Source organism: Mesoplodon densirostris, chromosome 6, assembly GCF_025265405.1.
Source record: "Mesoplodon densirostris isolate mMesDen1 chromosome 6, mMesDen1 primary haplotype, whole genome shotgun sequence".
In the NCBI taxonomy this organism is placed as follows: domain Eukaryota; kingdom Metazoa; phylum Chordata; class Mammalia; order Artiodactyla; family Ziphiidae; genus Mesoplodon; species Mesoplodon densirostris.
The window spans coordinates 51,835,002-51,856,575 of NC_082666.1; the positions used below are offsets into that span (position 1 = coordinate 51,835,002).

Genomic DNA, 21,574 nt, shown 5'->3' on the forward strand with positions numbered 1-21,574 from the left:
TTCCTACCTGCTTAAGTAATCTCTCTCTCTCTTCCATTGGGGATCCCATGCTTTTGTCTTCTGCAATCATTTGATCTCGATGGGACTCCAACTCATAAAGTTTTTCATGCAACAATACAGCCTCCTGTTTTACCTGGGAGTGTGCTATTTCCTGAAGAGAATTAAAATAACTTTAGTATTTTATCAAAAACTATTCAAATAGTTTTCAGTTTATAAGACTAAGGACAAATTTAAACTACCATTATCTTTAAATAGAGATATCAAGAACCTAGAGTACTCAATAATGCTACAAAGTGCGTTTCTAAACATGGAAGAATAAAAACAAATTCCTCTATACTTTTTCATAAGCAATTTTCAGTCTAAGATTCACAAGAAGGTGGTAGCTTTAGTTTATTTTCTAAATATAAGACCTAAACAAAGATAAAGACATCTCTACCAATGGGAAGATAATAAAGAAAATGTAACGATGTATGTATAACTTTAACCACAAAACCCAATCCAAAGTCCAAGGAACTGATCTCTAGAGGGAAAATATTTTCCCCTGAATAGATCATATATATGCTTTCCTACAATATTATGGGTTGAACTATATCCTCCTAAAATGTATGCTGAAGTCCTAATCTCCAGCACCTGTGAACATGACCTAATTTGAAATGGAGTCTGTGCAGATTTAATCAAGTTAAGATTATCTTGAGGTCATTAAAGTGGACCTTAATCCAGTATTAACTGCTCTTTATTAGAAGAGAAGAGATAAAAACAGAGACACCCGAGGAGAATGCCATTTGATGATATAGGCAAACAATGGAGCGATGTAGCTACAAGTCAAGGAACAAATGCCAAGGGCTGACAGCCAGCACCAGAAGCTAGGAAGAGGCAAGGAAGGATTCTACCTAGTGTCCCAGAAGAAGCAAGTCTCTGCTGATGCTTTGATTTTAGACTTTTAGCCTCCAGAACTACAAGAAATTTCTGTTGTTTTATGTCACCCAGTTTGTGATACTTTATTTCAGCAGCACTAGGAAACTAATATACATGAGTAGTAAAATTATCATGTATTCACCACTGTTCTACTGTTCACAAAGAGAAAATAAGGGATGTGATAATTTTAAAAGATAACCAAAAGAGCTAGGGATGTTGGTGGTAGTGGTGATTATGATGATGAAAATGACATTTGAAGTCGTTATTTATTGAGCACGTATTCTGTGCCAGGCACTATACTTAATATTTTTAATATACTATCTCTAACACTCAAAGCAACTCTGTAAGATAGTACTATCATCTCTGTTTCACAGATGAGAAAACTGATGATCTGATATCTAAATAATTTTTCTAAGTTAACAAAAATAAAAGTTAATCATGAAAAAAAAAGTTAATGATATCTGAAACCAGGCCCACAGTATGAACAAGATTTTTAAGAGGGGAGACCTCCTCCTTTTTGAAAGCAAAAGAGAAGGAATCTTAAAAAAAGGAAAAAGTGAACAAGAGGAAATGTTTGAAAGTCCATAGGCAAAGGGTTATATACACAGCTTAAGTAATGTATTAGCTTCAGGTGAAAAGGCATGATAATAAAATACCTATAGAACAAATGCAGACATTTTGATGTATCCCTTTTCATAGCACCTTCCCCTTCCCTTTTGCTTAACCACCTATAGACATGTTCATTATTGCATCTTGATAAAACCACTCCTGAAGACTCAAGCTCATGTTGATCTTTCACCTGATTTTTTTCACACTCCTATGAACTGAGTCAGCAATACTTAGCACAGTAGGGAGCATACAGCAGATATGCAATAAACACTACTTGATTGATATTTGACATAATGTTATCTTGAAGAACAAATATTCCCCCCCACTAAAAAGACCCACAAAGGAATCCAGCTAAAGTTAAACAAGATTAGGATCTACATTTTCTTCATTTGAGAATACTGTAAATTTTTTTAAATTTATGTAATTTTAGGCATACAGGTACTAATGCCAAAGTAGAGTGGCATCAATAGAAAAACTAACTTCAAGGTCATACCCTACACCTCTTCCTGTGGAAACTAAATCTGCCAATGAAATAAGACCTAACTCTCTCCTACACACCCTAAAAAAAGATAGTGAGAAATTCTGAAAGCTGGCTGTATTAATACTATATAAATGCAGTCCTTATTCCTTGAAGCATATTTTTATTACCAGAGAGATCAAAGAAAATAAAAATTCTGTGTACCCATATGTAGACAACTGGATATTGAAAATCGTCTTAATATTTTTAAGCAAACTAGTTTTTTCAATAGCAAATTTCCAAAAGAATGATTACAAAATACTCATGGTTTATTTCTTTTGCAAGCTAGGTGAAAGCAATCATGTCAATTTACAATTGTTACTAATTCTATCATCGTTATAGCTACCTGAATACATAGGAAATCAAGAAAGGCAGGCAAGATTTGATGTACAGACAGTGGGAAGGTAGTTTGCAGAAAAAGAATACATTGGCCAACAAATATATAAAGAGATACTCAACTTTTTGTATAAATAAATGAAAATTAAAACAAGATACTAATTTTAAACTATTAAACTAGTAAAAATGTAAAAGGTGGATGGATAACGCAGCTGTTAATGAGACGGGGGAAATAGGCATTCTCATACATTGAGATTAGGAGTAGAAAATGGAACTTTTTTGGAAGGCAATTTGGCAATGTTACAACGTTTTAGAAGTTTGTACCTTCTGACCCAATGCAAGAAATTTATCTTAAGATACACTTGTAGTAACTTTGCATAAAATGTGTGTTTTCACTACAGCACTGTCTTATAATCTCAAAAAACTATCAATATAAACAACCTAGTCATCTACAAGGCTGTGCTATATATAGTCATACAATGTAATACAATGCAGTAATTTCAAAAAATGAAAAAGATATCTTAAGAGCTGACATGAACAGACATTCAAGAGAGAATGTTACGTTAAAAAAGAAAAAGCTGCAGACAGCATATCCAGTGTACATCCCACTTAAGGTTTTTCTCAACAGTAAAATGAAGGTAGGATTACAGGATTGCTGTGAAGATAAAATGACAATGCTGGTGACATATGTAAAGAGCTCAAAAAAAGCACATAGTAATCACTCAATAAATGTGAGAGCAGTTCTGTCTGGAAAGGGGAAAAGAAATAGGCATTTTTACTTTCATCTTATTTAACTTTTTAATAAAAAACATGTTTTGTGAATTTAAAAACGCTTTAAATAAACAAATAATAAAACAAACGCAAGCTTTTACATCTTTAAAGTAATGAACTGACTTCTCCCTCTTCATTTGTTTTTAGTCTCTTGATCGTATGTTTTTTTTCTTAACATCTTTATTGGAGTATAATTGCTTTACAATGTTGTTAGTTTCTGCTATATAGCAAAGTGAATCAGCTATATGTATATATATATATCCCCATATCACCTCCCTCTTGCGTCTCCCTCCCACTCTCCCTATCCCACCCCTCTAGGTGGTCACAAAGCACGGAGCTGATCTCCCTGTGCTATGCGGCTGCTTTCCACTAGCTATCTGTTTTACATTTGGTAGTGTATATATGCCAGTGCTACTCTCTCACTTCACCCCAACTTACCCTTCCCCCTCCTTGTGTCCTCAAGTCCATTCTCTAGTCTGCGTCTTTATTCCTGTCCTGCCCCTAGGTTCATCAGAACCTTTTTTTTTTTTTTAGATTCCATATATATGTGTTAGCATACGGTATTTGTTTTTCTCTTTCTGACTTACTTCACTCTGTATGACAGACTCTAGGTCCATCCACCTCACTGCAAATAACTCAATTTCATTTCTTTTTATGGCTGAGCAATATTCTATTGTATATATGTGCCACATCTTCTTTATCCATTAGTCTGTCAATGGACACTTAGGTTGCTTCCATAACGTGGCTATTGTAAATAGTGCTACAGTGAACATTGTGCTACATGTCTCTTTTTGAATTATGGTTTTCTCAGGGTATACGCCCAGTAGTGGGATTGCTGGGTCATATGGTAGTTCTATTTTTTGTTTTTTAAGGAACCTCCATACTGTTCTCCATAGTGGCTGTATCAATTTACATTCCCACCAACAGTGCAAGAGGGTGTCCTTTTCTCCATACCCTCTCCAGCATATACTGTTTGTAGGTTTTTTGATGATGGCCATTCTGACCAGTGTGAGGTGATACCTCACTGCAGTTTTTATTTGCATTTCTCTAATGATTAGTGATGTTGAGCATCCTTTCATGTGTTTGTCGGCAATCTGTATATCTTCTTTGGAGAAATGTCTGTTTAGGTCTTCTGCCCATTTTTGGATTGAGTTGTTTGTTTTTTTGATATTGAGCTGCATGAGCTGCTTGTATAGTTTGGAGATTAATCCTTTGTTAGTTGCTTCACTTGCAAATATTTTCTCCCATTCTGAGGGTTGTCTTTTCTTCTTGTTTATGGTTTCCTTTGCTGTGCAAAAGCTTTGAAGTTTCATTAGGTCCCATTTGTTTATTTATTTATTTATTTTTTCCATTTCTCTAGGAGGTGGGTCAAAAAGGATTTTGCTGTGATTTATGTCATAGAGTGTTCTGCCTATGTTTTCCTCTAAGAGTTTTATACTGTCTGGCTGGCCTTACATTTAGGTCTTTAATCCATTTGAGTTTATCTTTGTGTATGGTGTTAGGAAGTGTTCTAATTTCATTCTTTTGCATGTAGCTGTCCAGTTTTCCCAGCACCACTTACTGAAGAGGATGTCTTTTCTCCATTTTATATTCTTGCCTCCTTTATCAAAGATAAGGTGACCATATGCGCATGGATTTATCTCTGGGCTTTCTATCCTGTTCCATTGATCTATATTTCTGTTTTTGTGCCAGTACCATACTGTCTTGATTACTGCAGCTTTGTAGTATAGTCTGAAGTCAGGGAGCCTGATTCCTCCAGCTCCATTTTTCTTTCTCAAAATTGCTTTGGCTATTCGGAGTCTTTTGTGTTTCCATACATTGTGAAGTTTTTTGTTCTAGTTCTGTGAAAAATGCCATTGGTAGTTTTAAATTACCATTAGATTTTGTGTGCCTCGGCAAGGCAGAATGATTTTTGTACAGGGTAGGTACTCAATAACTGAATCTGCTTTCTTACTAAACTAAGATATTTGCAGTCCTGAATAGGAAAAAAATTATTACATTCCTATTAGTAAACTACTAAATAAATATGTACCTGAATGAGTTCCATTAATATATTTAACTGAATTTTCTTTTGTAGGTGAGTAATATGAAAACTTTTACTTGATTTTTACTTACAGATTCCAAGCTCTCTTTTTTCATGTTCAGTGAATCTAGCTGTTGCTGAAGTGTATCTAATTCCTAAGAAGGAAAAAAAGCAAATATATATGCAAATTACATTAAGAATAATTTCTTTCTCAACATTTCAAATACAGATGTGACAAAGTAAATTTTGTAAATGTTTTCAACCCATATCTTAAAATCTGACTAGAATTTATTAACATTCATTATTTCTATTTTTGCCAATTTATTTCATTATTACTAAAAACCTTGCCAAGATCTACCTTTTAAAATACTTATGAGCTTTTTAAAGGGAGCCAGAACTTTTCACAGTGAATCATCACTGTATTCTGAGAATATCAAATATCAGAAGACTTCAAAATAATGATGGTACTGTTTAAAGTTATAATTTTTATTTGTCTTTTTAACCATGTTTCCATATCTTTTCCCTATTTTCTTTTAAGGCCAAGACCTGTAGCCATTTATATGGCTCACTCTTAGGGATAAGACCCTTGAACTGTTTATAGTTGACCCCTGAATAAGAAAAGTTTGAGCTGCATGGGTCCACTGACATGTGGATTTTTTTCAAGAAATACGTACTACAGTACTACTCAATCCATGGGTGGTTGAATCCGTGGATGTGGAACCTTCGATACTGAGGGCCAACTATAAATTATACACAGATTTAAACTGCACAGGGGTCAGTGTGCCTAACACCCAAGTTGTTCAAGGGCCAACCAGACGCATTCAAACACCCCTGTGTGATATTAGCTATATTTTGATAATATTTTAGCATTTTTATAATATTCTTTCATCAATGTTTCATTATATGCTATAAATTCTGTCTAAAATAAAAAGTTATATTAAATTGTCAATAAAGGATTATCTGAGAAACTAGAACTACATTCATTATTGGCATTTGTGGGGACTAATTCTCTGTTAACTGGTCAAGGGATATCTGGACATGAAAGGGCACTACCTTGCAAATCTGAGTCACCACCATGACTGAATGTTGAGAGGATTCTCAATAATCCCTCAGCAGGCATCCAAATTTCTTATTTAAACACCATAATTAGGGGACAAAAGCTGTTCAAATTAAGGACATAGCAAGTAAATGACTTGCTGTTTATTAGGCAGGAAGAAAAGGAAAGAAAGTAAATATCCATATGGCTCTGGTGTATGAGGACTTTTAATGTTTTCATTAAAAGTTCATTAAAAAACAAGTGTTTCATGTATCTTTATGACCTGCAAAAATGAATGATGCATAGAACTGAATAACAGAGTAAAAGCTAGGTCATTATGCAACATAAGAAAACAAAATTTTCTAGATCAGTGCTTCCTAAATTCAAATGTCCTTATGAATCATCTTGTTAAAATGAAGACTCTGATCAGTAGGTTTAGTCAAGCTCTCAGGGGATGCCAATGCTGTCCACCTTCAGATCACATTTTTAGTAGTAAGACTGCTATATGCCCAGCACAGAGTAGTAATTAGTATTACCTGCAACAATTTCTCATTCATGGTTTTCATTTCTATATACTTGACTTGTTTTTCAGGAGGCATATTTTTGATAATGCCCTCTGCTGCCTGTTTTTCCTGTTCAGTTTCTTCTTCTACACTTCTAATTTGTTTTTCCTTCCTGAAATCAAAAGTATACAATATTCCTCTTACAATATTGCGGGGAAAAATCAATTAACTTTACTCAGTCTCAATTAAATACGATACTTAAAAGTTATTTAACCATAGTTTGTGATCTAAAAGTCCTTATAGATGTACACAAAAATTTTATTTGACCTGTACAAAATTTGGCCCTATCAACACAGACTTACTGGGACTTCCCTGGTGGTGCAGTGGTAAGAATCCGCCTGCCAATGCAGGGTACACGGGTTCAATCCCTGGTCCAGGAAGATCCCACATGCTGCAGAGCAACCAAGCCCATGCACCACAACTATTGAGCCTGCACTCTAGAGCCCGCGAGCCACAACTACTGAGCCCGTGTGCCACAACTACTGAAGCCCGCATGCCTAGAGCCCAAGCTCCACAACAAAAGAAGCCACTGCAATGAGAAGCCTGCTCACCGCAACAAAGAGTAGCCCCCGCTCGCCGCAACTAGAGAAAGCCCGTGCGCAGCAACGAAGACCCAATGCAGCCAAAAACAAATAAATTTATAACAAAACAAAACACAGACCACCATCTCATAATAACCAAATAAAAGATGAACATAATGAAACAGACAACCTGGAATTTCTATTTATTTTTGTCTCATTATTGAACAGGAAGTGATGTCTTCACTTTGAGCTTCAATTACTATAGCATAAAAAAATATGTCTGCTGCTGTTACAATTTATACGGGTATACGCGCTCATAGAAATTCCAAACAGAAAAGATCATCTATTTCAATCTCTTTGTTTCACAGATTAAGGATACTGAAGCCCAGAGAAGTTTGTTAGATCTAACTCATTCTGAACTCCATGATTATTTACTACCAACAGTGAATCTTAACCTTGTTTTTGCCTGATATATCTACTACAGTTAGATGGGAACTAATGTTGTAAAGTATTCCATTTTACAGAGGGGAAGTTACACAAGGAAGCACAAGGAAGGTAACTGATTTTTTGAAGGCCATGTAATGGCCAAGGGTTGGGTCTTTTGATGCTTTGAGCAGTCTGCTCCTGTTATAACTTGGCAGTAAAACTATCAATGATGGTGTCATAAAAATGAGTAAACAACAAAGTTGAAACTCAGTGGAATACAAAACTTGGTGGAATCTTTTCAACTTGAATCTTTCAAAATACAAAATACCTTTAGGATCAACACTTAAATCACTTTAGCAATGTATCTTTCAAATTATGCATTCCCAATATTATATACTTTAATTCACAAAGTAAATTTGTTAATATTTAAATTTTTTAAGAGTAATTAAGAATCACAAAGGTTAAGCAAGCCACCTTAGTTGTTACAATAAAAAGTCAAAGATGACTTTAAGAAATTATTCTTCTAGTCAATCTTTTGCTAAGGAAGTCTAGTTTCTTTTTTTTTTCCACCTGTTCACAGTACAAAGGTTAAAACAAAGTGAAATAAAATCATATGACATACTTTTTTTTTTTAATGGTGTGGAAGAAAGAGTAGATTCCTTACACACCAGTCTCAGAGACAAAAGAAAAAAGGAAAGGTAAGATCCTATATACTTATATGTTTGGTGATTATTGTTGAATTTTTTTAAATCATATTTAAACTTGTTAAGTCTATACAAAAATCTTTGTCTCTAATAAGTGATGAAAGAGAAGAAAATATGATTGTATTTTTCACAAGATCTACCTTAGAAATATAAACCTGGGACATGGCCAAAAAATCTTTCCCAAATAAATTGATAATGTAATAAAAAGTAATTATTTTTCTTTTGGAAAAAAAAAGGTTTCATCTAGCCAATCAAATTTATAAGATCTTTTTATTTTGAAATATGTTAATCACAGAGCATTCTGAAGTGATATTAACTTAAAAACAAATTTGTAAGATGAAAAAGACTGACTACCAGGTGATAATTGTTGAAACTGGGCAATGACTATCCTACTTAGAGGTTTTTTCTTGATAGTTTCCGTTATAAAAGTTTTTAAATTTGAAAGAAAAGTTCTATAAAATTACAAGAGAGAAGTTAATTGTGAATTATTAATACCTTACTCCAAATACACTGAGTTCTGGTATAAGTATCTAAAATATTTAATGACAAAACTGTATTACAGTATATACATTTTATTTAACAAAACCAAAATAATTGCAGTATCTTTTTATTTCATGGTATATAATAGTCATATAAAGTACATGAACAAAAACTTCTCAGAAACTTGTACTTGAAACTGCACTAAGAAGAACATTGTTTCTTTTTCAATATCTACCATTTCATTTTGTGAAAATCTTTTTTTCTGTAATATAGGTTATAGGCTATATAAAAGGGCACTTAATTTTGTAAGATAGTTTTTAAAAAAAAACTTATATTCCATTTATTTTCTATTTTTTAATCACTAAACTCAAGCCCACATATCATTTCAAAATAAATATCAAATTGAGAAAAAAATCCAAAGGGAGAAAAAGGCAATAATAACCGTTTCCTTTTAAATCGACTTTTTAAATAGGGTAAACTGACTCAAGAACAATTTCTGCATAATCTACCGGCTGTTATTCTGCCAATCTGATGTCTTCAAGATAACCAATAAAACTAGCAAATGTTGCTGTCTAAGGATTTGTCTATTTAGTGTTGTGATGGTCAACATCCATCTACCCTGGCTTTCAAACTTTCCCCTCTCAAAACATGTACAAATATATGAAAAGCCCCATGGACCTTGCGGCTCAATCAATGCATTTCATAGCTTTAGACCTAATGATGGTTTAGATCTGTTGACTGCTTTCTTGTACAGAATCTACCTTAAGCTCTAAGTATATATAGTTTCTAACTCTAAAATTTATCAAATAGAAGGAAAAAAAAGATTCCTTTTCTAACCCTTACGATTTTATTCACTTTAGCATACTGGAGAAGACAATTATTAGTATAACGCAGATGATAAAGATAATAAATACAAGACAATCCTCTGTCTCCATTTTCACAAAGTCTCACAGTCCCACCTGACCTCCATTACCTTCTCCGGCTGCTTCTATCCCACATAAACTCTTTAGTTAATTTTCTTTGTAGCCTGTCTGCTTCCTTTATTCATCCTTATCCTATTTATTTCTGGGGAAAAAAAAAAAGAAGCACTTTTCCCTTACCACTGCCCTACCCACATGGGCATCCTACAAAAACATCAGGAAGAATTTCACTACACCACTGAGAAATACTGAAACAAGCCACTGGGGAGGTTGCGTACTTATTCCTAGAAATCACTAAATATGGGGAAACTACCTTTTATATATGAGTTAGGGATCCCCTTTTGTAGGCAGTGGTCTGGAATAAGTGATAGCTTGAATTCATTTCTGACTCTAAAAGGGATTCTATTATGATCTACATTCAAATTGTAAAATCTAGGAGAACAGTGGCTTTTTCTTCAAACTTTGATTTAGCCATGTAAAGAAAGAAAGTGGAAAAGGAATAAACATAAACAGATCATCAGATGGAAGGCAATGAGGAAGTTAACTAGAATAGACCAGTACTGGCATAACAATAAATTCCTCATTGCTAATGCAGCAACAGACTTTAGTAACTTGAAATGAATCTTGCTCACCGAGTAGTTTCTTACCTCCTGCTCTCGTGGAATAAATTTTCCTAAAAAATCATAAGCAACTAATTGTAACAAGTGCTATAAGAAGGCTCAAAAGACTAAATTTTAACCACTAAGGATGATAGTATCAGGACATATTCATATCATTTCAAACAGATCATTTGTTTGCAGCAGTTTCTTATTTATTTCCTATTTATTTATTTTGTTGTGGACCATTTTTTAAAGCCTTTATTGAATTTGTTACAATATTGCTTCTGTTTTTTGTTTTGGTATTTTGGCCGCAAGGCATGTGGAATCTTAGCACCCTGACCAGGGATTGAACCTGCACTCCCCTGCATTGGAAGGCGAAGCCTTAACCACTGGACCGCCAGGGAAGTCCCTATTTATTTATTTTTTAATAGATCTTTTTAAAATTAATTTTTATTGGAGAATAGTTGCTTTATGCAGCAGTTTCTAATGTTGACTTTAAGAAAACAGGAATAAAAATAAGAAATATCAAGGTCATGAATAAAATGACTAAATGGAAAGTATTTATAAGAGGAGTTACTGAAATAAATGGCAATTTCCAGTTAAACATGGCATGTTGAATGTACCCACTAACTTTGACTCTGTCCAAAACCCTACTAAATGAAAATAAAAGGTAATTTGAAGTATATAAACTCACGACAAAAAGAATGGAAGAGGAAACAACAGCAATAAAATCTAGAAACTAGAAAGCTAAAAGTTAAGTGCAAACTGACTGGGAAAGCAAAATTCTCCCAAGCCAGCAGTGGGGAAAGCTGAGAAGCCACTTGATTTACACTGCAGAATCCCTAGATGGCCCAGAGATTGGCAGTACCAGATATTCTGGAAGTAGAAAAGGAGGGGCTGAAACATAGTTGAAAGCCTTTCTCCCTGACACTGCCCAGACAGGTAAAGGTCCTCTCCTACCTAAGCAGAAAAATAAGGCTTTTGTTTTTTTGCTCTGGGGAAAATAAAACAAACGGAATCTGGGCACTAGGCACAAGTGACTGCAGGGACGTTATGACAAAAGCAGGAAGAGTAAGTTAAAGTTTACATACTAATTACTGAGATAAGCTCACCTTTTCCACCACTGAGCTCTCAGAATGCTGGCTACTTGGCCTCACCTTTTCGGGCAGTAGATTAAAAATGTCATTTTGGGGAATCCAAGCAGCCCAAGAGAAACAATCTAAAGATAATGACATTTAGGGATTCCCCCAAAAAACAGTCCATTAAGGTCACTCTACAGTAAGATCTAAAGTTAATAAGAACTGGGAATTCCCTGGTGGTCCAGTGGTTAGGACTCCATGCTTCCACTGCAGGGGGCACGGGTTTGATCCCTGGTCAGGGAACTAAGACCCCAAAGGCCATGCAGCGTGGTCAAAAAATATTAGCGAAGTTAATAAGAACCACACAGATGCACAGTTTCCCATCAGCTTTTTCGTTTCCCACTCTTACATGTAAGTCCTAAACCAAATATTAACAGATACACAAAGTTCAAAAGAAAACCTCAACATAAAGGATACTTATAAAAATAAACTGGAAAAGCACAACTTGAGGGTACAAAGGCTATTCAAGGAAAAAGAAAACAAGAGATACAACAAGAAAAAACAAGGAAAAAATATATTCATACCACAGTATACTACAAAAGAAATTTTCAGAGAACAAAAAGAGCTTAGAATTAAGAAGATGACAGGAAAAAGAAAACTTTAACAGAAGAGTTTGACGATAAAGTTCTAGAAAGCAGAGCAAAAAATACACAGAGATGAAATGTGGAAGAGTAAATATAAAAAATTAGAAAATTGTACCAGGAGATCCAACACCTAATTAAAGGGGTTCTAGAAAGACAAGTGAGATTTTTTTTTAATGAGGAAGAAAATTATCAATACCATCAATCAAATAATTCAGAAAATTTCCCATTGTTTCCAGATTGAAAGTGCCCACCAACTGCCCAGTTTCATGAATGAAAACAGACTCGCACAAAGGATCATGAAATTTCAGAATATCCATATTAAGGCTATACTGTACAATTCAGAGAATATAGCCAATGTTTTATAATAACTATAAATGGAGTATAACCTTTAAAAATTGTGAATCACTATACTGTACAACTCTAACTATATAATATTGTAGAGCAAAGAAAAAGCTTCGGTGTTAAGAAATGGCAAGTTACATAAAAGGATAAAGAATTAGAACGGCATAGCATCACAGTTCTTAACAGTAATACAGTCATGGTTGGTTGAATCCACAGATGTAAAACCCGTGGATACGAAGGGTCCACTGTATTCATTATATTGCACCACTTTATATAAGGGATTTGAACATCTACAGATCTGTTATCTGTAGGGACTCCTGAAACCAAACCCCTGCTGATACTGAGGGACGACTATACTAGAAACCCAAAGACAATGGGGCGGGCTTCCCTGGTGGCACAGTGGTTGAGAATCTGCCTGCCAATGCAGGGGACACGGGTTCGAGCCCTGGTCTGGGAAGATCCCACATGCCGCGGAGCAACTAGCCCCGTGAGCCACAATTACTAAGCCTGCGCGTCTGGAGCCTGTGCTCCGCAACAAGAGAGGCCGCGATAGTGAGAGGCCCGCGCACCGCGATGAGGAGTGGCCCCCACTTGCCACAACTAGAGAAAGCCCTCGCACAGAAACGAAGAGCCAACACAGCCATAAATAAATAAATAAATAAATAAATAAATAAATAAATAAAAAGACAATGGGGCAATGCCATCAACCTTTTGAGGGAAAATTATTTCCTACTTAGAGTTCTATTTCTAGCCAAAATATCTTTCACGGTCTAAAAAAATTCTCTTCTATGGACCTTCTCGGGAAGTTCCTGCAGGAAGCTCCGTGCAAAAAAGGCAGTAATCCAAGACAGGGCATTCTAGAAAACAGGAATCCAGTAACAAGGGCAAAAGGGAGTCTCTACAATGAGGGTGGAAGGAGAGTGGAAGTCAAGGGCTGTGTAGAGGGCCTAGTGATCAGCTCATCTATATCAGAGCATGGCAGCGGGCTCTGGGAGAGACTTCTTCAAGCAAATGAAACAGATTAAACTATCTAATATACATAAACTATTGAGAGATTTGCTAGGGAGAGTTTGGGTATAAATTAATGAGAAAAAAAAAAAAACCCTAAGCACATGAAAAGAAAACCAGGACAATTAATTAGAGGGAAAAAAGTGTGCAGGAACAGAAGAATAATCCTGTTAACAGGGCTCAGTCATTGACAGCTTTATACATTCCTGATAGTATAAACACTGAGTACTCATCTAACCAAAATTACAAGTGACTATGCTTGGAAAGTAAAGAAACAGTAAGTATATATTTGATGCATTGAAGATGAAGGTAGGGAGTGTTTGAAAGAAAGCTGAGGACTCTCATCTCCCAAAGTGTTAAGTCAAAGGATAATATCAATAGATAATGCCTAAAATTGAAAAATCAAGAAGTAGCAATATAAGCATATACTTAAACGTGTATCTATACATAAATATATATCCTCTGGACTTTCTTTTGTGCACATATATTAAAATTTTAAAATGTACAACCACTTCAATTGTTTTAAAGTTCCTTTCAATAGATCTAGGAACTAAAGAGACACCCTGAAAATTACTGTCTTTCATTCTCCCCAGGAGCTTTCCAGTTTTTTAAGATTAGAGTGCAGGGAGGGTAAAGGGATATTTACTTGTTTCATATTTTATATTTTTTAAGAAAAAATAGATTTAAAAGGAGAAAAAAGGAAATCAAAATGTCCTAAAAAATCTCTAATGTTCTAGTCTCCTAATGAGATATAAATACTCTCTTTTCTGTCAGGCTTGCAATATGAATATCACAAGCAACACAATCTTGTTTTGGCCACTCTCCATGCTATTGTTATCAGACGAAAGCCAGACGTCTAAAATCGTAAGTTTTTACAATCAAGCTAGTGAAAATATTTTCAAAGGTACACTTTGTGTAGCTTTAGTAAAATACTGAAGGCAATAAAAGAAGAAAAAAATCAAGCTATCAAAACAAACTCTTTAGTTAGCTGTGTATATTCAAAACATGTGATCTCTGAGCCAGATTCTAATTTGACAAAAGCAGTCTTCATTTTTTAAAAAACTGAGTTCTTTAAAAGTTGACTAAAGGAGAAATACGTAAAATTTCACTACAAAACCAGAGATTAGTTAAGACATAAAAAACACACTTTAAAATGTAGGAAACTTTAAAAAAAAAACACGTATTTATGAGGGAAATTGCTGCTGTTACATTATTATTATTATTGGGGGACATTTCAACTGCAAAAACAAGAACTGTTTCTTTGGATTTATATCCACATAAGGAAAGCACTTCTTCCTGTTGCCTGACCCTTTAAATTCAACACATGGCTCAATTTCTGTTACAAGATATTTTCTTTTAAAACACCAAATTTTGAGCTGTTAACCCTATAGAGGTATATATTGAATATTGTTTCTTAATTATTTAATAGTCTTAGATGCAGTGCTGGTAGCTCTGATTTTTAAAAATTACATTTTTACATTATTTTCTCATTATAAATGTCAATCTTGCACACTGAAATACTAAATAAGTTAAGAAAATTATTATTTACCATTTACTTCCACATCTATAAATGGCAATATACCAATATTTTCTTTCTGTAATGACTATTTAATAACAGTTGGAAGATACTTGTATGACAAACTAGGATCTCTTTCCTCAATTATATATATCAGAAATCCTTAATCTTCAACATTCCATCCCAATAAAAAAAAGTATTTGCTTTACCTTTTTCATATTTTAACATAAAAAGATTAGATAGTAGATTTTTTTCTAAAAGTATTTCCTTCTAATATCTAACTGCCTGCATATGAAAATTTGGGAAATTCTGCTAGCATTTTTCCTTATTAATGCATTTCTAATTTTCTTTTTAGGAAGTCAAATGTAATTTCACTGCAAAGAATTATGCTTTGATTCCAGCAAATATCAATAAAAATGTTACTATACTTGACCTCAGTTATAACCAAATTACTCTGAATGTTACAGATACAAGAGTTCTACAGATATACTTTTTACTCACTGAGCTCTATTTGATTGAGAACAATGTCATTCTCCTACATAATAATAGTTTTGGTAACCTCTCCAATCTAGAAATTTTAAATATCTGTAGAAACTCCATCCACATAATTCAACAGGGTGCCTTTACAGGCTTAGATAAACTAAAACAGTTATACCTCTGCCAAAACAAAATAGTTCAACTGAATCCTGATATATTTGTGCCTCTAAAAAGCCTGATACTATTGAATCTGCAAGGCAATTTGATAAGCTATCTTGATGTACCACAACTGTTTCATCTGGAATTCATAATTTTATACGGAAATCCGTGGAACTGCTCTTGTAGTCTACTGAATTTGCAAAACTGGTTGAACACATCGAATGTGACACTAGGTAAGCAATTATAATTTAAATTAGTCAAAACCAAAATGTGATTGATTTTGGATTGTTCTACCCCAGAAAAGTCTCGTTTCATATCTAAAAGAAAAGGAAACTATTCCTGTTTAAGGGAAACAAGAAGAAACACTGAAAAGCAATTGCTGAATACAAGCTCTCCCTCTGCCTCTCCAGAAAAAAAGAAGAAAAGAAACTTAAATGTTCTATATATATGAGATGAAACTGTCACTTTGTATACTAAGTTTGCATATATATAAGACTAATATATATAAGACTAATATATAAGACTAATTTTTAAAAGCACTTCCTTTTCGTAGGATATCTTGTCAGAGAGTAGGTGAAAACAGGTGCCCTACTTTCTAAACTACATGCCATGTTCCAGATGTTCACCATAATCTAAATCATAACATTTTTACTTTACTAACACAAACTAAACAATAAACAGATACTGCACTTAAGCTACATTTATAACATAAACAGAAATGGGCATTTCCCTCGTGTTGCTAGGCAAATACAACAGTTTCTTTTTTATAATATCTTTAGTGACGACAGATAAATATGTCAAAAAATTCTAGATAAAAAATTATAAAATGTTAACCATAATAATTTATTAACCATAATAAATCTTATTCTTTCTAATTTACTAGAAAATGAGATCATCACCATGTGCAGCTATCCGGATATACTGAAGTGCTACAATATCAAAACAGTACCTTACAAGGCTGAATGCTACTCAAAATTTCCTTCATCTACAACTGAAGATCTTTACATTCATTTTCAGTCCATTAGCAATTCAACATTTAATAGTTGTTTGAACAACTTAACAAGAAATTCAGGTAATGTACTGGTTTTGAATAATAATATTGCTGAGGATAGCATGCCAAATAAACTGAGATAGTTCTCATTTTTTTTTGTATTTTAAATTTCTAGAAACAATGTAAAAGAACAATTCCTCCACCCAAGAAAAGATTGACAAAACACTGGGTTTCTAAAGTAGGCTCTGCTAGTTATCAGTCAAATGCCGTTATGCAAATTATTGATATTTAACTTCTCTGAGCCTTGGTATTAACTAGTTAAGTCACAATTCTTAACAGGTATAAATCAATAATGTTCCTAGGTGAATGGATAAACAATACCTGCAAAGACAGGTAGATATTTTGAAAAAAGGTATTCTTTCACCACACTATGAAATATCTTTATTTTTGGCAGTTTTAGTAACTTTTGCTTAAAGAAGATTATGTACATTTATTTCCAATACCAATATTGGGGAGTTATTAGGACATGTAATTATGATTATTTTATTTTTGTCAATTTAACAAAACTACCCCCACCCTCTCTTTCTCGGTATTCCATTTAAGAACGTGAATCTCAAGGAAAAAGCTGGGCTTTTCTTGTCGGTGTTGTGGTCACTGTACTGATGACTTCACTCCTCATTTCAATTGCTATCAAATGTCCAGTATGGTATAATTTTCTGCTTAGTTACAATCATCATCGCCTGGAAGAGCATGAAGCAGAAACCTATGAAGATAGTTTTACCAGAAATCCAAGTCCTCCTTCACAGATACCAGACACAAGCTCCGAAGAAACTACAGTAATATTTGAACAACTACATCAATTTGTGGTAGATGATGATGGGTTTATTGAAGACAAATACATAGATACTCATGAATTACGTGAAAAAAATTAATTTCTTTCAATGTTTGATTCTTTAAAAAATGTTAACAGCTCACTCACAGTTTAGACATAGAGATTTTGATACATGACATACTGAACTATAGCTAGTAGACCATCATATTAATTGCAACAAACATAAATATCATAAAATTATGCTCTTCTCATTGGCATTGTGCAAGTAGGTCCAAATACAGTAACTGCCACCCCTTGTTAGCTAACAGTTAAAATACTACTAGCATTACTATTCTCAGCAGTATTCAGGGGACCATACATAACAGTAGGAAAAGGCCTAAGGTAAATTATTCATTAATTAAAATGGACAGATTTTCATATTAGTCAGATATGTGATGCAATACACATTAAAGTTTTACTGATTGGAATCAGTAAAGAAATAAAGATTTTGGAATTTTATCACAAGTCAAAGTGAAGAACAGCGATAGTTTAAACTGACAACACACTAAGGTTGATTTTATGCCCATAGAATGAATTCATGGAATTGGAAAATGTTTTTTAAATTTTTTAAAATGTCTCCTGAATTGGCACAACAAATTTCTGAAAATTTAGTAGCGATTTAAAGCACAGGTACAATGTCCAGGCACAATCTCTTGATTTTCGTTACAAAGAAAGACTGTCATCAAAATGCATGACTGTCACAATTGAATAATATGGTGGCTTCCAAAGTAGGAATCATCTATGAATCTTGTTTTTTAAAATACCTATTTCTGCCTCTCTTTAGATTTTTATTCAAATGATTCTGTGCTGTGGCTGAGGAATCTTCAGTTGGTCCGTGGTCAGTTCTTTGGGATGCTGTAGATAGAGCAATGTTTCCCAAATTGTCTTCTAGAACATTAATTTCCAGAGAGACATTCAGAAGTATTTACAGGGTGGGGGATTAAAAGGTACATGGACAAACTACTATAGAATTACTAGGAAATACTGGGTTTAAACAAAGTCAAACAAGTTTTTTTACTATAGGACTTACCCAAGGCTTTACTAAACTAAACTGCTCTCTGCTCTTCAAGAGCAAAATATTAAGGATTTGCCAAACTTCCTTGACAACAAAACCTTTTCTATGATGTATGGCTACTAATACCTCATAGGACAATAATGGTCCAAAGAACACTGGCCTTGAGACTATTATAGGAAGAGTCTAAAGTGAATTAGTTGCCAATTCTTTATAATCAATTGGCTACAATCATGATTTTAACAACTTAATGCAAATAGTGGCATTAAAAACTGTAACAAAATATCATTTTTACCTTCCATATGTGAGGAAATTTAGTATACAGTATTTATATCTTTTAGAGAAAGGAATATCTCTAAAACACTGAAATATATTTATGGATTAAATAATAAGGGGTTTAAAATTTTCTTCATCATTATACAGGGAAGGGAACAGTGTCTAGTGGTCTGGATGGAGCAGGGTTGGATAAAAGTTGATGGAGATGGGTGCATAGGAGTATAATACACTATTTAATTTTGGGGTATGTTCAAATTTCTCTATAACATAAAGTTTTTAACACATGTACATACCTGATAATTTCTTAGAAAAAAGAGACTAAAAATAATGTAGATGTACATTATATCCTAAAAATAGTCATTTTTAAGGTTATATCAATAGTAAATTCAGTTCAAATGTCTACTTAGGAAAATAAAAACTGTTTTGGATGATATACCCTGTGAAATAAAAGAACTGACTCATTCGTAATGCGTATTTGTATTTATTGGAACATGTTTTCAATAAAAGATATAAATGTTTTACGTGTAATATTTCCTAACAGATAATGTAAATTATACATTATAGTTTTAAATCTCAATTATAAGAGTGAGATAACTTTAAAAATATAAGGCATCTTTTTCTAAATAACCTATCATTTTACCAAAATATCATTTCTTAATTTGAGGCAAATATTCATATTTGAGAAATGAAGTAAAATGAAATATAATTATGAATGAGCAAAAACTATCTTTCATCTCTTATATTCAAAAGCCTCTTATAATTAAATATTGGGTATTCAGTAGATATCTGACTAAACAAAGAAAAATAAATGGGTTTAAAATAATTACATATATTTTCAAAGGATAAATGATTTTAGTTAACACCAAACTAGAAAAGTGTAGACATTAGAATTGGAAGAGAATCATTAGTTCAAGCAGGCACATGAAACTGAATTAAAGCCACAGGCATCATAGTAACATATTAAGGCTATATATTATAACCAATTTATTAAAAATAGGTGTTCCATAATAAACTAGATGGTCTCATACCACAGTAAATGGTGGTACTAAAAGAGAAGAGAATAAAAACAAGATTTTTATACCTGCTTTCTCAAGGTATGACATTTCCTGCTCCCTTTGAGTGTAGAGTCAAGGTAAAGTCTCGTGTTAAGATGTTGGCTATCTGATTAACACATGAAATAAATCTATCCTCCTGTGATATATAAAAATAAACTTTCTAAAAATAACTTGTTTTTAATTTAAATTTCCTCTTAAAGGGTCAGGAGAACCTATTTCACTCAGACTTAGTTACAAACTACAAATATTAAGTTTTGAAACTGCTGACATTTTCAGGACAAAGTACCTTATTTTAAGAACATTTTATTTAATCAAATGAACCAAATAGACATAAAAACCTATGAAATTCTTAAATTTATAATCTGGGAGTTATTTTTTTGGATAAAATATCTATAAAACATGTACATATAATATTTATAAATCTGACCTGGGTATCATATAACTTTGCAGATAAATGATGAAATAAATGAGGATCTAAATGTTCTAAACTATATAAGGTCCTCAACAGGTTATAGCTTATTATTTCTTATTCTTTAGGTACTTAGGAAAGTATTTTATATGTAGTAAATGACAAATATTTGCTAAATGGTCTAAAACCAGAACAACAACAACAAAAAGGAAGTTTTCAAGTAAGTGTTTGGTCACCATGAATACGGAATTTTCTTTGTAAAAGGGAAGAGACTTCCAGTATATTTGTAAATTTTAAGATAGCACTTTAGGGACTCCCCTGGTGGTCCAGTGGTTAAGACTCCATGCTACCAATGTAGGGGGCCTGAGTTCAATCCCTGGTCAGGGAACTAGATCCCGCATGCTGCAACTAATACCCAGTGTAGCCAAAAAAAAAAAAAAAAAAAAGATAGCACTTTACAGTAGCATCAAATGATAGATGGGGAAAATGAGATTCCTTTGTTTTTCATCAATAGAAAATTACACTTATCTTTCAAATAGTTCATCCTTATATTTAAAATCCTATTCTTCATCAAATATTTACTGTACATGCAGAGGTAATATGACAGTATGTTTGATGTTACATAATTTTGGTTAATTATTATCCTTGCTCTCAAGGAAATTAATATTGATAAGTTTATGGAACAAAATGTGTGCAGTATTAGTATATACAAAATAGCTCATCTTCTGTTTGCACTGCTTTAGACAGTAATTAAGGTCAAAGAGTCAATAAAGAATAATTATGTTAACTAATGCTGTTGTCTGAATATCTGTGTCCCTCCAAAATTCATACGTTGAAATCCTAACCACCAAAGGTAATGGTATTAGCAGGTTGGGGCCTTTGGGAGGTGATTAGGTCATGAGGGTAGAGTCCTCATGAATGGGATTAGTGCTCTTATAAAAGAGATCCCACAGAGCTCCCTAGCCCCTTCCACCATGTGATGATACCTTGAGAAGGTGCTAGGTATGAACCAGCAAGAGGGCCTTCACCAGAATAGGACTATACTGGTGCCTTGATCTTGGACTTCCCAGCCTCCAGAACTGTGAGTAATAAATTCCTGTTGTTTATAAATAACCACATCTATGGTATTTTGTTATAGCGGCCCAAAAGGGCTAAGATAACTACACTACATCCATTTATTAACTTTGTAGGCATTACCGTCACTGCCACATTTACCTTATAACCAAACTCAAAGTTACTTGGTATTTGGTCTTTAACCAGGTTATATATAAAGATGCACAAATAATCTACATCTATGATTAGATTACTAATATAA

The 21,574-nt window shown here is 33.5% G+C and overlaps 2 protein-coding genes across 4 annotated transcripts in view; one reads left to right on the plus strand and one right to left on the minus strand.

Moving 5' to 3' along the window:
* The window catches only part of IFT74 (intraflagellar transport 74), an 85,876-nt gene that overhangs the window by 46,498 nt on the left and 17,804 nt on the right, over positions 1 to 21,574 (minus strand). For all 3 annotated transcript variants that reach the window (XM_060100880.1, XM_060100882.1, XM_060100881.1), the window contains 3 exons: positions 6,744 to 6,882; positions 5,264 to 5,326; positions 8 to 151 (listed from right to left, as the gene is read on the minus strand). In XM_060100880.1, the coding sequence (XP_059956863.1) occupies positions 8 to 151; positions 5,264 to 5,326; positions 6,744 to 6,882 (346 nt within the window). The remainder of the gene's footprint in view (positions 1 to 7; positions 152 to 5,263; positions 5,327 to 6,743; positions 6,883 to 21,574) is intronic.
* LRRC19 (leucine rich repeat containing 19) lies at positions 14,277 to 17,568 on the plus strand. The gene is made up of 4 exons (XM_060102661.1): positions 14,277 to 14,357; positions 15,365 to 15,878; positions 16,529 to 16,717; positions 17,240 to 17,568. Exons 1-4 carry the CDS (start codon positions 14,277 to 14,279, stop codon positions 17,566 to 17,568), a joined length of 1,113 nt encoding a protein of 370 aa, XP_059958644.1.